This window comes from Dipodomys merriami, unplaced genomic scaffold (assembly GCF_024711535.1).
Source record: "Dipodomys merriami isolate MVZ:Mamm:240054 unplaced genomic scaffold, mDipMer1.0.p SCAF_31, whole genome shotgun sequence".
Classification (NCBI taxonomy): Eukaryota; Metazoa; Chordata; class Mammalia; order Rodentia; family Heteromyidae; genus Dipodomys; species Dipodomys merriami.
Window position 1 is genome coordinate 3,110,517 of NW_027204604.1, and position 17,251 is coordinate 3,127,767.

The following is a 17,251-nucleotide window of genomic DNA, read 5'->3' on the forward strand; positions in this document are numbered from 1 at the left end:
GGAGGAGGAGAAGGAGAAGGAGGAGAAGGAGAAGGAGAAGGAGAAGGAGAAGGAGAAGGAGAAGAAGAAGAAGAAGAAGAAGAAGGAGAAGGAGAAGGAGAAGGAGAAGGAGAAGGAGAAGGAGAAGGAGAAGGAGAAGGAGAAGGAGAAGGAGAAGGAGAAGGAGAAGGAGAAGGAGAAGGAGAAGAAGAAGAAGAAGAAAGAAAATGTGCTATTTGCTTCATTGCCTCCTAGAAATGGCTATGCATGCTTGCTGGCTGAGTATCCAATAAGAGAATGCACTGATGGATTCCTGATGGCTTCACTGTTTCATCACCATATCACACTCAAGCAACATTTAAATTAGTTCTCCATTGTTCTTTTGAGTTGCATTGTGAAGCACTCAGTTCTGACGTATTTTTTATCTAAATGCCATTCGTTGTTTTCTAATAACAGGATTTGAGAACATCGTTGCTTAATAAATTCCAAAAGCTTCAAGGAGACATTCACATTCACAACCATGGCTAGTCCAGCCACAGTCCCCTTCCCAGCCACACCCCCACCGAGCCCTCCGTCACCCATCAGCCTCTAGATGCCAGAACTACCAGCTGTTTTCTGCACATATCTGCTTTTTACTGCTCTTCTTTCTCCCGCTCCCTCACTGTATGGGATGCCATACCTTTCCTAGCCTGAATCAAATGTCACTTCTCAATGAAGTCTTCCCCAAATTTTTACCTCCTTCATTCCATGAACCATTCCCATCATGTTGTCCTGGCTCTCACATCTAGCACTACCACATTCTGGCAGGACTGGGTTTGAACTCAGAGTCTTGCACTCTCTAGGTAAACACCCTATCACTCAAGCCACGCTCCCAGCTCCTTTTGCTATTTATTATACTTCAGATAGAGACCCTTGATCGTTCCTGGGGCCACCTTCGGGCCTCCATAGTCCTCCAGCATAGCTGGATTACAGACATGAGCCAATACACACAGCTTGTGTTTTGAGGTAGGGTCTTGCTGTTTTGCCTGAAATGTCTTCAAACTGTAAAGTTTCTATCTTTACCTACCTCTCATTTAGCTAGAATTACAGGCATGTGCCACCACACCTAACCTTAGTACAACCATTTTCTGAGTTGCATGCATCTTTTTTTTACAGTCATGGGGCTTGAACTCTGGGCCTGGGCATTGTCCCTGAGCTCTTCGGCTCAAGGCAAGCGCTCTACCACTTGAGCCATGGCACCACTTCTGGTTTTCTGGTGTTTAATTGGAGATAAGAGTCTCACAGACTTTCCTACCCAGGCTGGCTTTGTACCATGACCCTCAGATTTCAGCCTCCTGAGTAGCTAGGATTACAGGTGTGAGCCACCAGCGCCTAACTGCATGCATCTTTTCACTGTTGATGGCAAGATTCAATTCTAAGTTACTCAGAATTAAAATCATACGTGTACCATCTTATGTTACAGAAGTCTGATTGTTTGATAGTTTGTTTGTTTGGTGGTAGTAAGGTTTAAAGTCAGGGCATTACAATTGCTCAGCTGGCTCTACCTATATAACTCTACCACTTAAACCATGCCCCCGGCCTGGCTTTCTGTTAGACATTTTGGAGATAGAATCTCATGGACTTTTGTGCCCCAGCTGACCTCAAACGACAGTCCTCTAGATCTCAGCCATTTAAACAGCTAGGCTTTCAAGTGTGAGCCACTGGTGCCCAGCTTTTACAGCGTATTTTACATAAAGATACTCAAAAATATTTAGAGAACTGAGCAAAACTGATGGTTTTGGCACTTGGTGATGCTACCAGACCCACACTTTCCAGTACCTCAAAAACAGGTCACAAACCTTTCTTGTATTGTAAGTCGATTGTTCATTCTGAATAACTTAGCAGGAAAATGTTATGCCAGTGATAAATATGTCCTTAGTCCCCCTAGCTTAGAGAAATGTAGGTGGAAAAGGCAGTGGTAATGAAAGTATGCGTGTGAAACTTTCCAATAATCTTAACGTTTTGCAGTCTTGGAAGTCTTATGCTGAGTTCATCATAGATAAATATTTAAGTTTGGTATCTGGCTAATGGGTAGTGAAGAGATCACTTCTGAATCAAGAGTGATTTGTCCAAAATAATGACTAGATATAAATATGTCGATCAACCTTTGGGAAAGCCAAACATTACTTTTATAAATAGAAAAATTAAAATGACCCTACAGAACCCATACCTCAAATTATCTGAAAAGAAAATAATGTTTTGTGTTGATTTGTCAGCCTCAAAAGGCATAAAAGTCATGCAATTAACTGCAGGCACTCAATCTGAACCTGCAGCTTTTAGGTAACTGTAAATGAGAGCTGGGACTATTTCTCATATTTTATTTATAACCTGATCCAGAAACCCCAGCTCTTGTCTCTAACTATTCCTTTATTTTTCTCATTATAAGACAGTAAAATGTAACACAGCAAAGTGTCTCTGAGTGGTTGGGATATTTAAATCTGGATTGCTCTGAAGTTCTTTTTGTGCAAAAAGGCCAACATTTTGAATCGCTCCCTCTCCGAGATGTGGCATTTATGAGCACTCAAGAGGTAATGGAACCCCACTGTCTGGTCAGGACTTTTAACCCAAACTCATTCATTTTAGCATGAGTTGCCCAGTAGAAGTAGGGATGGTAAATGAAAGGCAAAGACAAAAGAAATGGCATTGGTTTGAGACAAAGTAGATGGTCGCCAGGAAGATTAACCCTTTCCTGAAGGTAATTAATAAGCGCATTCTCCCCTACAATAAAACACAGTTGTGACCCACTTCTGAGAGCAGGGTAAAAAGATTCCTCAGGACTAAGGTAGGTGCACTTAGCAAAAACCCACCACAAAGACCAGAGGGAAAGCTGTGAAAACTGCTGGATCATCAGATCAATAGCCTCAAAGATGACTAAGTTAGGTAGCTTTATGCAGTTTAAACATTTGTGCATGGAGTATCCCACGCAGCCTTTTATTGACAGCTACAGATCAATGGTAATTTTTGATCATTTTCCACCTACATAAACCTATTGACCCCCACGGCCACCTTTGGGGCACTTCAACTCGTCAAAAATAATCCGAGGGGATGGTGGAATATTGTCAGACTGCCGAAGACTCACAGTGCTCCGTGTGTCACCAGGAGCAGAGTTGAGAGGTTAAAATGTAGTTCAGATCGCCAGCAGACCCTCTATGGCACCAAGCCTCGCCTTTACACCCCATAAAATGTATCCTGGCCCTCATGCTTTAAAAAAAAATAAGAAAAGGAGCTAAATCTCTTTGGAAAGATTGTGGAGAAAGGATTGTGTCTAGTAAAGTATTTCTTAAAATCTTTCGTAAAATGGTTTCGTAAACTATGTCATCCCTTTATTATGCTATTCTCTTCATCTACTGCTAACCAAAGTAGCTGATCACTTCTAGATATTACTGTGAATGGATAGAGATGTAAGAATAGACAAAGACAAAACAATTTTAAAGTAAGTTCAAATTAGTAAGCCACAGGTGAGTAATTCCACACATACACACACACACACACACACACACACACACACACACACACACACACACACATAATGTCTCCAAAGAATCAATAAGAAGGCAGTGTGAAGAGGTAAAAAGGAATAAAATGGTAATGGAGAGGAAGACGGAAGATTTTCTTTTTTTAAGTGTTATTATAAAGATGACATACAGAGGGGTTATAGTTACATAAGTCAGGTAAAGAGTACAGTTCTTTTGGGACAGTGTCAACCCTTCCCTCTTTCCCAGATTTTCCCTCCATCTTCACCTACCAGTTGTATAATTCCTTTTCAACATTGTGTCTAATCAGTACCACTGCTACATTTGTTTAACCACTTTCCCTCCATTTCCTTTTTTTCCAAGATGCATTGTAATTTCTTTGTGTTTATTCGTTTTTATTGTAAACGTGATGTGCAGAGGGATTACAGTTACATAAGTCCTATAATGAGTACATTTCTTTCTGAACAATGTCACCCCTCACTTATTTCCTCCCAGGTTTTTTCCCTCCTGACCCCCTCTCCCTCTCAAGTTGTAGAGTACATTTCCAACAGTATCTAGAGAGTATTACTGCTGAGTTAGTTCACCCTGAGTCTCACCGTTCAGTGCCTCCCTTTCACTCTTTTTTTTTTCTTTTCTTTTTGGTTGTGAGGTCTGAACTCTGGGCCTGGGCACTGTCCTCAGCTCTTTAGCTCAAGGCTAGCACTCTACCACTGAGCCACCTTCTCAGCCCCTCCCCTTACACTCTTGAAGACAGATAAATGAACAAACAGGACAAAAAAAAAAAAGAATATCTAAACAGCAAAAAAGAAAAAAAAAACTTTTGTTTCCATTTCCTGAAGTTCATTTTGATAACTATTTTGCACATAGTCATTGTGCTTTTGTATTCTTCTCCTAAAGAGTATGCAGGAAGAAGGAATATTTTCTGGAAAATATCTGAGAAAGAAGAAAAGGGGTAGAGGTTGTGAGGGTTGTGGAATGGTGGGAAAGAGAATACTGTAGAGTAACAGAAGGAAATAATTAGGTGTGTGTGTGTGTGTGTGTGTGTGTGTGTGTGTGTGTGTGTGTGTGTGTGTGTGTGTGTGTGTGTGTGTATTGGTATGGAGTGCTATTCTTTAGCTTTTACACTCAAGGCTGATACTCTTAATGGGATATAAGTTCCAACTTTCTTGCCAAGCAGGGTTTGAACTGCTTTCTCAGTCCGTATCCTCCTAAGTAGCTAGGATTACAGGCATGAGGCACTGGCACCCAGCTTGCGGGGTGAGGAAGTAATGATTTTCTCCATTGAGTAGGGTAGATGGTGTTTCTGCATAAGAAGGGGCATAAAATAAAGCAAGACTTAAAAATCCTGAGTTTAAGATGATAAAAGTATTTTTTAATCCTGAATTTAAGGATACTAACATCTAATTTTCACTCACACTAAGATTTTAAAATAGGATTCTAAAATAACAAACTTAGTAGGAGAAATCTGTTCAGGAGAAAACATAAATTACTTCCTAAAATTCCAATGGATAAATTGGTAAGGTTTGTTTTGTCATTTTTAGATTTTCCTCACTTTCTCTTGTGACCTAATCATTGACAAAATGCATGGCTATTCATGAGATCTGTTTGAGGGGTGTGTTTGTGTGAATGGAATTTTTTCTTTTTTTTTATTTTTGTTTTGATAGCTCTTCAGAAATAACAAATTAGTCTAAGAATCTGTCCTGAGTATAATTTCATAATACAGAAATTCTCTTCTACATTCCAGTATGTGATTATTTCTATTTTTAAGAGAAAGAGATAAATGTAAACCAGATTAAACAAAACCCTGCTGAAATCACCCTTTGTGGGACCATACCTCTAAACATCTGCCATACATCCTTGAACTTGAACTTAAGACTTGCAGGTCATGCTTCTACATGAAGTCGGTGGAGGTTTTGAGGCCGGGGCATTTTGACTACTTTTGCTTTCAAGGATCTGAGCCATAAATGTTTATTAAAAGAATCTATAATGAAATCAGTTTTGTTATTTTTTTAATGGTTGCCTGGAGTAGGCTGGATGACTAGATGCTGGTCGTTAATCATTGAGTACTCATGTTACCAAAAGTGTTGGATAGTATTGCCATCTAGGGGATGAACAGAATTCTCAGCTCTGAAATAAACTGTAATTGAGCAGGTGCAGCTACTGACAATATACATATGTTTTTGCTTTATCGCCCACATGCTTTTCATGTTTCTTATGACAAAAGCTATCTCTAAGTGTCCCTACAGCCTACCTTTTTTTAATCTATAATCTGTTAGAGGTGATTACAATTTACTTTGGAGCCTATGCTATTCTTCTTGACAATATTCTGCACAAAGAATTATTCTTTTTTTTTTGCATTATTAATCTTGCTGGTGTTTGCCCTATTTCCACAGAAAAGGAATCATTTGTCGGCAAAGAATGTTTGTAATCATGACTTGTAGCATCTTCAGATTTAATATTCATTATGGTCATTCTAGTTCTGTGCTATATTTATCTAAAAGACTCATCCAATGTTGTATGGAGAAATAAGGTTTTTAAATATTGATGATCTAACTTTTAATATTTTAAAAAAGAGAAATTAGTATTTCTGTAAAATTTGTTTCATAGTCTGGTCACTTAGCAAATGTTTAAATATTAAAAGATTTCAAGAGGTTAGCATATAATATCATAATGGGTCTTATTGAAACAGGAAAATTGACTTTACAAGTTTCTGATATGTAAAGGAAATTGTATTTTATCTGTCTGGGTTTAACACATAATAAGAAAAGTTATCAGCTAAAACTTGCAGACTAACAGTGACAGAAAGCATGTCAAAAATTATCTGCACAATTCCTCGGCTATGCTTCATCAGTTTATTTGGGCAATTGCTCCATTTCATTTTGTTACCTTGTTTTAGTTTTTTTCCCAAAGTGTATTTGGCTATTTCAAAACTAAAGAGAATTCCTTGCATATAATTGTGCCTGATATTGCTGGCTAGCTATTTTCAGAAATAACTTCCTCTGCTCTTCCTTACTCTCAATCCAACCCCTCACTGCCCACCACCACCACCACCACCAAGGTGCACATGCACGTGCACGCACACACACACACACACACACACACACACACACACACACACACACAAAACACAAAACACAACTGAAGATTGTCATACCTAAACATTTAATCAACCAAGATGGTTGCAAACATCATTAAATGCATCTCATTCACCCAGTCAAACTTCATGATACCATAGCCAGTTGATATGGTACACAACTCTGTGTGTATGCACGTGTGTTTATCTATACCCACATTACTACACCACTTGCAGACATAATTCCTACTTTAAATAGACATATCCACCCAGTCCAGATGTGAAAAGAACACCCCAGGGCCATTCTAAGCATTAAGATTCTCAGCTCCAGTGTAGTTATGCAAAATATGTTAAATGTTTCTCTCCAAGCAAGAAAACAAACAAACAAGTAAAAATCCCATCTAATTCTGCTATTTTTTTAAATTTTCTTTTAAATCAACAGACTAAATTCTCAAAGCCTAGGTAACAATTACTTTTGACATGTTTCCTGATGTTACGAGGTTTTTACCAAGTGAGAATATGTTTATATTTATATCAATGGTACACTTCTCCAAGGGTGTTTTGTACAGTGATAATTCAATGGACTTATGACTGTTTCCTCTCATGTGTTCGTTTTATTGAATTTGTAAGACATAAATACACACCAGGAGAATGAGAGAGTAAGGTTGGGGAGTTGAAGGGAGAATAAACAAACCGCACTGGGGATTTGAGAATTAGAATTGTTCTGGTTAAATCTCTCCGTGTTTTAAGGTTTTACTTGGTGGGCAATTACCCTAGCCTCTGGCATGCAATTAATACTATGATATTTTTATCATGAGTTGGATGTACTACTGATCTAGAAGCCATACGTGGTGGTGGTGGTTGTTTTTTTTAATATCCATATCCACATCTTTAGGTTGCAATCTCTGAAAAGACAAAGATCCTATATGATCTACAATTCCTGGAGTATTTGAGATCATATTTGTCAATGGGAACATAGGGGTTATATGGAGCATTTAATATAGTTAACACATTGGAACATAATCGTTAACAGATAGGAACAGTGAATATTTTAACCAGTATCACTAACAAAACTCTTAGTGAGAGTTTGAAAGCATGGTCCTGTTGTAGATGTATGCATTGAACCAAGTATATCCGAGAAGGATCTTCCAGTCATCGGTGCCCATTTCTAAAAGTAATCCCATCTGTCATCTTCCTTACAGGGTACAAGGCATGAAGCCCACCTTTACGGGTTAGAGCCATTCACAACCTACCACATTGGTGTGGTGGCTGTGAACCGTGCAGGAAACATCTCAAGCCCTTGGACTCTGATTCGAACTTCAGAATCTTCCCCCAGTGGACTGAGCAAGTTTACGGTAGAACAGAAAGAAAATGGCCGGGCGTTGCTACTCCAGTGGTCAGAGCCTGTGAGAACCAATGGAGTCCTAAAGGTAATCTCCACCCCGCATGTGAAATCATGCTTGATGTCCTCCGGATACACAGAAGAGCTTGGCATATCATCAGGCCACTGTGGGAAAAGTCCTTTCACAGCCTACCTAATTCTGCTTGATGGCATCTCTAGGCACTTACTTATAGATCAGAGAAAAGTCTTGTGTGTGTGAGAGTGTGTGTGTGTGTGTGTGTGTGTGTGTGTGTGTGTGTGTAACACGTATGCTACAAACCCAGCTCAGGGCTGAATGATTTTCCATATAATACCTCATTTAATCTTCACATCAGCCCCACTAGGTGAGAAGCACTGCACAATAGGAGGCACATTAAAACTAAACAGCTTTTTGAGCCCATGGTTGTAAATGAGTGGGGTGGGATTTGAGACTTTCAAGTCAGAGCAGATCTGAACTCTCCATGACCATGTGCTTATTGCCTCTGGAATTATCCTGCCTGTTAATCTGCTGAAGCCTTGCCTAATTTGCACTTTGGACAGAGCTCACTAAGCCAGACATATGCGTCTGCTAACTCCCTGACTGACTTCCGTATGTGGCCCTGAGAAAGTTCTGGAAGTAGCACTATGACATCCTGGCATCACCAGCCTGTGGGAATGAAGGAAATGGCATTCCCATGGAGAGTCTGTGTGCTGATGCCTTTTACCCTCACTCACCGGAAAGTGGCGCCTCATCTCCCTTTCTGACGCTCCCCAAAGGTGGTGTGGACCGGTACCTCAGTCTCCTCGGACCCTCCCACTCCTCAGGCCTTCCTCATCTAACCTTCTGCTGACAGGGACTACAACATCTCCAGCTCCAGCTGCTCTTTCCCAAGGTGGCTGAGACACCATGTTAATTCCACATAGCACAGTTAAGACTAAACTGCAACTTTTTATTATTATTTTGTGGAAGAAGGGTCTTTACTTGTCCTGGGGCTTGAACTCAGGGCCTGGATATTGTCCCTTTCTTAGCTTTTGCACTCAAGGCTGGCACTCTACTGCTTGAGTCACAGCTCCACCTCCAGCTTTTAGGTGGCTAAGTGAAGGTAAGAGTCTCTTTCTACCCCGGCTGACTTGAAACCCATGATCTTCAGATCTCAGTCTCCTGCATGGCTAGGATTACAGGCGGGAGCCATGTATCCCTTAAACTTCTGGGAGAGGAAAGACAGCAGGGAATTGCATGCAGCAAAATAACTTGGAGCTGAAATTGGATCTCCAGGGCTTGGGCTCATTCTTCGTTGGCCTCTCGATGGGCTGTGAGCCCACTGCCAATAACAGAGATCACCCACTTCAGAACCAGCCTTGCCTATGTCTGCTCCTGACAGACACCCGGTTCTCTTCAACCATCAGACTGAACGTCTTGAGCTTCAACTCTCCAATATTCAATTCTGAATTACAGCTCTTTAGTAGAGAGCTTTGCCTTTCCTTCGGGCAAGGCTTCTAGATAGGACTGGTCTCTCTCCCAGCACTCTGCTTCTCCCTAGCATGATTGACAAGAGGGACGTTGACTCCTCTTACCTTCAATTACATTTCACCAAATATTTATTGAGTTGCTACTAAGTGCCATGCACTTATTCAAGAGTGAACACGACAAGAAAAGGCCCCTGCTGTCACCACCCTTACAACGTGTATGAATCAGCGTGGGAAAGGATGGAAGAGGAGAGGGGAGACAGAAAAGCAAACAATAAGCTGGTAAATAAACAAGCAAGGGAATTTCAGAGAGCAATGGATGTTATAAAGAAAATTAAATAGAGTCATGTAATTATGCCTGCTCAGGCTATTTTAGAGTGGATAATCATTTGAATTGAGTTGACATTTGAGCTGAGCCCTGAATGACAAGACAGAGTCAGTCATGTGAAGATATGGGGCACAACGTTCCAGGCAGAGTGAACAGCAAAGGCAAGGCCTGGAGGCAGGAATGAACTTGGTGGATTCAAGGAAAGGCGGAAATGCAGTGTAGATGAAGCACTGAGGAAGAGGGGAAAATGGCCCTAGCAGAGACTCAGGCATTGGTCAGAGGCAGAGGATGCTCAGTCTTGTGGCTGTGGAATGGTGCTGGGAATTTATTCCCCATGCAATAAAAATTCACTAAAGGCAAATAAAGCAAATGAATAGAAAGATCAAATTTCTGTTTGTAAAAGTAACTTTTGCCAAGGCACAGGAGAATTCAGGTTGGAATTAATGATGTCTCTAGTTGAAATGGATATTAAGAAGGGGGGGCGGAGGAACTGGAGATACACAGAGGATGGAGATAAATTCTGTTCATGGACAGACTACATAGATGTAAAATAAAAAGGGGAAAAGAGTTTCACAGTTACTTCTAAGTTTGCCCTTGAGTTGCTAACTCAGGGAGTCTGATAGGTGAACAGGTTTGAGAAGTAATTAGGCAGTCAGAAGCGCAAGGCTAGAACACCCAAGAGAAGTCATCATTGCGATAAATATTTGGAATCTGTTGGTAGGAGCTGTAGTGCTGGGCCATTCGGTGGTGGACCACTTGCTTAGCATCTGCAAAGCCTTGGATCTCATTCCTAACACCATATAAAAGAGTAATAAATAAAACCCATACTGGAGGAGATCCACTATGTAAAGAATGTACCTCGTGATGAAGAAAACCTGGGGTTCTGGGGCATGTGAGATTCATGGGGTGAGTGAAGAAGAATAAGGCAGCCAAGAAAACTGAAAAGAGGCAAGAGAGGGAGTAAGGAAAGTAAGTGACTAGAAGGTCACAAAACTGAAGAGAAAATATGACAAGTGCCACTCAGAGACCAAGTCACACGAGGGATGAGAAGCAGCCCTGGCTTGGTGAATGAGATCACTGTGGTCCGGACCAGATCAGGTGGTAGAATGGGAAACCTGAAGAGGATGACTTGAGGACAAACTTGGAAAGGTGGAAATGTGGACAGAAACTAGTTAAAGAAGCTTGAGATGGGGAGAAAAGTGAAGGAAGGGGACAGTAGCCAGAGGACTGTGATAATACTTGTTTTATTTTAAAAAAAAATTATGAAACCTACTGGAGTATGATCATATACTCTAGAAATAACCTGAGAAGGAGATCATGATAATGACTGAAGAGTAAAGCCAGTTGGAGGAAACAGGAGACGGGACATGGAGCTTGGGTGATCTCTAATAGAACATACATACTCACTTCACCACAGCAAAAGGAGAGAGGACAAATAAATACAGATGCCCCTCGATGTACAATGGATTACATCCATTATTAGTGAACAGTGCTGTTAAATAGAAAATGAGTTTTAACATTCCTAAAGTACCTAGCATCATAATTTCATCTCACCTACTTTAAATGTGTATCAAGACTGTCTCACTTTATATAATGACTTTATAATATTTGGAATGTATCCCTGTATAGTTTATTACCCACTACACTGAAAGTAAAAACAAAATAGCTATACAGATATGCTTTCTAGCCATCACAAAGTCAAAATGTGTTAAGTCAAGGACCATCTACACAGTATGTGTAAATTTCTAGGGCCAGCCAGCGATGATATATCACTCGAGAACATTCCATTCTAATTTGGCTTTGCTAAGGAGAAGATGGGGTAGCATCAACATTGTTTGTCCTGTGATGAAGGAGGAAAATGTTAGCATGTAACAGGGAAAGGAGAAATTATAAAATAATCACTTTGAAAAACAGGGAGAGAGCAAATGTAGCAAAATAGGATTATAATTTGGTAATTACCTACCTAAAAATGCATGCCATGGCTATATGAAGTATAGATCAAGTGGTAGAGTATTTGCTTAGCAGGCTAGAGATTGAATTCAAACACCTGTACTTTTTTTAAAAAAAAAAAGAAAAGATATTTAAAATGAGACCAGTTAACATATATATATATATATATATATATATATATATATATATATATATATATTTGTCAGCTCCCTGTCACTACAACGAATCACGTGAGACAATTAGGAAGAGACATGAGTTACTCTGTTCAAGGATCTGAAGGTCCAAGACAAGTGGTCCCTTGTCTCTGGACCTCTGGCACTGAATAGCACAGTATACTGGGAATGCATGGTGGAAAATAGCTGCTTAGATCATGAGCCACATAGCTAGAGTTCTTTGGAAGACAGAAAATTTAAATCAGCCCTTCCTGCCCTAGGCAGAATGAGATCAAAAGTATGCAGCATCTATAAAATAGTAGGTTTGAATACTCTTTCCTATTTAAATATATAGATATAGATATAGATAGATAGATATGTCCAGGCATAGTGACTCAAGCCTATAACAACTTGGGCTGTAGACACTGTGGAGGATCATGGTTCAAAGCCAGCCTAGACATAGAAGTTCATGATATTCGAGCACAATCAATGGCTGGTTGTAGTGGTCATCCCAGCTAGGAGGGAAGCACAATGACTGGGCACAGGGTCACACACCACTCATCCTCAGCAACACAGGAAAGCACAAGCTGGCTTAAGCAGAAAGTGAGATACATCCTTGAACATGACTAACTCAACAAAGGGCTGATTCAACTAGTAGAGTCAAACTTCATGCTACTTAGTAGAAACAAGACTCTAAGGCCATACTAAGGCTACCAGCACAACTATGTTTATCACAGCATTATTTACCATAACTAAGATATGGAACCAACCCAGATGCCCCTCAGTAGATGAATGGATCAAGAAAATGTGGTGTGTGTATGTGTGTGTGTGTGTGTGTGTGTGTGTGTGTGTGTGTGTGTGTTTAATAGAATTCTATGCCTCCATCAGAAAGAGTGACACTGCCTCATTTGTTAGGAAATACAAAGACTTGGAAAAAATTATATTAAGTGAAGTAAGCCAGGCCCAGAGAAACATAGGCCCCATGGTTTCCCTTAATTTGTAATAACTAATACATGTGTAGGACAAGCAGAAAAGGCCAAAAGCTATGTACATATGACCAGCTAAGATGATGTTAAGTGAAATGAACCCCAAGATAGGGACACAAATATCTTTTTTCTTTCTTTCTATTTTTTCTAATGTTTTTGTAATGTATTATGTGATTTTTGTCACTGTATTTGATGTCGGTGTCCTGCATCTTGTATATACACTTCTCTAATTCGGGGAGGGGACGGGAAAAAACAAAATGCTTAAATAAGGATATAGGTTGATATTGTAGCAATGAGCTGTACAAAACACTATGTTGAAAATGAACTTTACAACTTTGGTGGGGGGAGGGGGAAAGGGGGAGAGTTGTGGAGGTGGAAGGGAAGGGATGTTAGGGGGAAAACAAAGGAGGAGGCAACAATGCTCAATAGGAAATGTACTCATTACCGTGCTCACGTAACTGTAACCCCTCTATACATTTTTACAATAAAAAAATGTACAAAAGAAGAAACAAGGCACTAAGTTCAATTATTTTAAAAGGCACTGCTTAAGTTTAATAACCTTGAGGCTTGAATAAAAGCTTATGTATTGTTCAACTGTTTTTTTTATTTTATTGTAAAGGTGATATACAGAGGGGTTAAAGTTAAGTCATGAGTGCATTTCTTTTTGAACAATGTCACCCCCTTCCTCATTTTCTCCAAAATTTTCCCTCCCAACCCTTCTCTCCCTCAAGTTATAAAGTTCATTTCCAACATAGTGTCTAGTGAGGATCACTGCTGAATTAACTCACCCTTTGTCCTACCATTTCTGTGCTTACCCAACTTTAAAATAATGGGTTCTCTTTTGGTGGCTCTAGTTTTGAATTTTTTTTAAAAAAAATCACATTTCCAAAAGTGCTATCTTAATGTGCCTTCTGAATTAAGGTCATCCAAATCAGGTGTGAAGAGGGTAAGTATTGTCATTCTTTCTGATGGAGGCATAGAATTCCATTGTGTATATATACCACATTTTCTTGATCCATTCATCTACTGAGGGGCATCTGGGTTGGTTTCATATCTTAGCTATGGTAAATAATGCTTCAACAAACATAGTTGTGCTGGTAGCTTTAATATGGTCTTGTTTGTGATCATTTGTTAGGAAATGGAAAGACTTGGAAAAAATTATATTAAGTGAAGTAAGCCAAGCCCAAAGAAATATAGGTCCCATGGTTTCCCTTATTTGCAATAACTAGTATATGTCTGAGTCAAGCAGAAAAGGTCAGATAAGTTGATGTTAGGGGAAATGAACCCCAAGATAAGTATTCACATGTTTTTTCTTTCATGCAATTGTTTCTAACACATTTATAAGATGATTTCTATGTTGCTTTGTATGTCCCTCCCCCACGGTATAACCCCTGCTTTCACTGTATTTGATGTTGGTATAATTTGTGGAGGGGAAGGGCAAAAACAAATCATTTAAATAGGGATACAGACGGACCCATTGCAACAATGAGATGTACAAGTCGTTATGCTGAAAAATGAACTTTACAACTTTGGTGGGGGGGGGGGAGGATAAGGTAGGGGTAGGTGGGGGGAATATGGGAAGGGATGGGAAGGGGAAACAAAAAGGAGGCAACAATGCTTGATAAGAAACGTACTCGTTATCTTGCCCATGTAATTGTAACTCCTCTGTATGTTATTCTCACAATAAAAAAAAAAAGAGGGTAAGTATTTTAAAAAGTTGAGTAGCTATACAAAAGGGAATCTTACTACACATGATCCCCTTGCTTCTCTTCCCCAGATGTACAACATCTTCAGTGACGGGCTGCTGGAGTACACGGGTTTGAATCGCCAGTTTCTCTTCCGACGTCTGGACCCCTTCACTCTCTACACTCTGACCCTGGAGGCCTGTACGGAGGCAGGTTGTGCACACTCAGCACCCCAACCTCTCCGGACACAGGAAGCCCCTCCAGACTCTCAGTTGGCTCCTACAGTCCAAACTGTGGAGTCCACCAGTGTTGAACTGCACTGGTCTGAGCCCGTTAATCCCAATGGAAAGATAATTCGCTATGCAGTGATTCGCAGATGCTTTGAGAGAAAAGCTGGGGGGAAGCAGACAATCCAGGCTGATGAGAAAATTGTTTTCTCCGAAGTCCATACCGAAAGGAAAACATTCACATATCACGACACAGACCTGCAGCCGTGGACGCAGTGTGAATATAAAATCTGTACTTGGAATTCGGCCGGGAATACCTGTAGCTCTTGGAGCATGGTGAGGACATTAGCAGCACCTCCAGGAAGACTGTCTCCACCTGAGGTATCCTATGTATCGATGAATCCTCCAGAACTACTGATTTCCTGGGGGCCTCCAGAGCAGCCCAATGGCATTATCCAGTCCTATAAGCTACAAAGAAATGGAATGCTCTATCCTTTTAGCTTTGATGCGGTGACTTTCAATTACACTGACCACAAACTGCTTCCTTTTTCCACCTATAGCTACGCCATCCTGGGCTGTACGAGTGGAGGCTGCACGGCCAGCATTCCCACCCACATCACCACCCCTGAGGCTGCTCCATCCGGAGTGAGTCCTCCAACTCTTTGGACCATCAATGCCAATCAAATAAATGTATCTTGGTCACCCCCCTCACATCCAAATGGAAGGATCACTAAATATTTGCTTAGATGTAATGGTGAGGAGTACCCGGGTGGACAGAACCTGTCCCTGCTGCTACCTCACCTACAGCCATATACGCAGTACAATGTCTCCCTCACAGCCTGCACCAACGGAGGATGTACAACAAGTGTGTCAAAATCTGCCCGGACAACAGAAGCCCCACCAGAGAACATGGACCCCCCAACATTGCAAGTCACTGGCTCAGCATCCATAGAAATCACATGGAAACCCCCAAGAAATCCAAATGGCCAGATGAGAAGTTATGAACTTAGGAGGGATGGAACTATTGTGTATACCGGCCTGGAAACACGCTATCATGACTTTACCCTGACCCCAGGTGTGGAGTATGGCTACACAGTGGCTGCCATCAACAGCCGAGGGAGCATCCTGAGTCCACTTGTCAAAAAGCGCACCAGCCCCTCCGCACCATCAGGGATTGAACCTCCAAAACTACATGCCACAGGCCCTCAGGAGATCGTAGTGACTTGGGACCCTCCAGTGAAGACCAGTAGTGACATCCTCAACTATACCCTCTTCGTCCGTGAGCTGTTTGACAGAGAAACAAAAACCATACACTTCAACACAACCTACAGTTCTTTTGGTACACGCTCATTCCTAGTGAAACAGCTAAAGCCATTTCATAGGTAGGTGTTCTGCTGGGTTTTCTAAGAGCCAGCCACTGTCCTGTGTAAGTCCTTGATCCAATGAAGACCCAAAAAAAAAAAAAAAAAAGATGTATAGCTGGGTGCTGGTGGATCACAACTGTAATCCTAGCTACTCAGGAGGCTGAGATCTGAGGATCAGGGTTCAAAGCCAGCCCGGGCAGGAAAATCCCTGAGACTCTTACCTCCAATAAACCATCAGAAAACCAAAATGGCACTGTGGCTCAAGTGGTAGAGTACTTGCCTTGAACTGAATAGTTCAGGACAGTGCCCAAGCCCTACAACTGTTTAAAAAACAAAAACAAAAAACCCAAGATGTATGATGGCCATACTTGTTCCATAGACACTGAAACTGCCGCAGTGGACAAATCCTGTCTTTATCTGACCAAAGCTTTTCTTGCACAAGTTCTGGAGAGTATAATTCTTTCAAGTGGTATTTTGATAACTAATATTTTTCCAGAAAGATTTGCAAACACCTTACCCTTTCTAGAACAAATACATGCAGAGATGAGCCAGTGTTCCTAAATTGAGTCCTGCCTGAAACAGCATTTCTTGGATGATACTCAGAGCCCACGGATCACCTATGAATAAAATGACAAAGTAGCAGTGAGAGCAATCATGGACCATTCTTGCACTTGTATCACTATTTCTCTTGTAGGGACCCCTTCTAGTTGAACCCTGAATTTTAGAAAGCTCTTGATCCAAGGATATTGAAACTCTTTCGAATATTTCTTTACGTGTCTCAAGACTCCCTCATCCTTGAACCCATGATTCTCAGATGACCCTGCCTTACTAGCTCATGCTAGTCCTGGCAGTTTGGGCTCTGTGATATGCCTGGAGGTGTACTGCTCCCAACACAAAGAAATTTTGCTACCAGCACTCTTCCTGTAGCTGGAGGAATTGTTTGGCATATTTCCTCATCTCATTTTAAGTAACTTACATCTCCAGAGAGAAGAGTCATAAAATGGATTTTAGGCTCAAATTTTAGTAAAATGAACAGAACCACTTTAAAAAAAAAAAGTAAAAGTGAGAAGAGTGTTGATTTCCAGACAGCACAGGTAACTTCCTGCTATAATTATAATCTACTGATGTGTAGATTAAATAGTCCTATAATGATCTCTACTATAGAGTG

At 40.8% G+C, this 17,251-nt stretch overlaps 1 protein-coding gene across 1 annotated transcript in view; it reads left to right on the forward strand.

Moving 5' to 3' along the window:
* The window catches only part of Ush2a (usherin), a 640,266-nt gene that overhangs the window by 579,118 nt on the left and 43,897 nt on the right, over positions 1 to 17,251 (forward strand). Inside the window, exons 61-62 of the mRNA XM_070041435.1 lie at positions 7,767 to 7,994; positions 14,585 to 16,101. Of these exons, the coding sequence (XP_069897536.1) occupies positions 7,767 to 7,994; positions 14,585 to 16,101 (1,745 nt within the window). The remainder of the gene's footprint in view (positions 1 to 7,766; positions 7,995 to 14,584; positions 16,102 to 17,251) is intronic.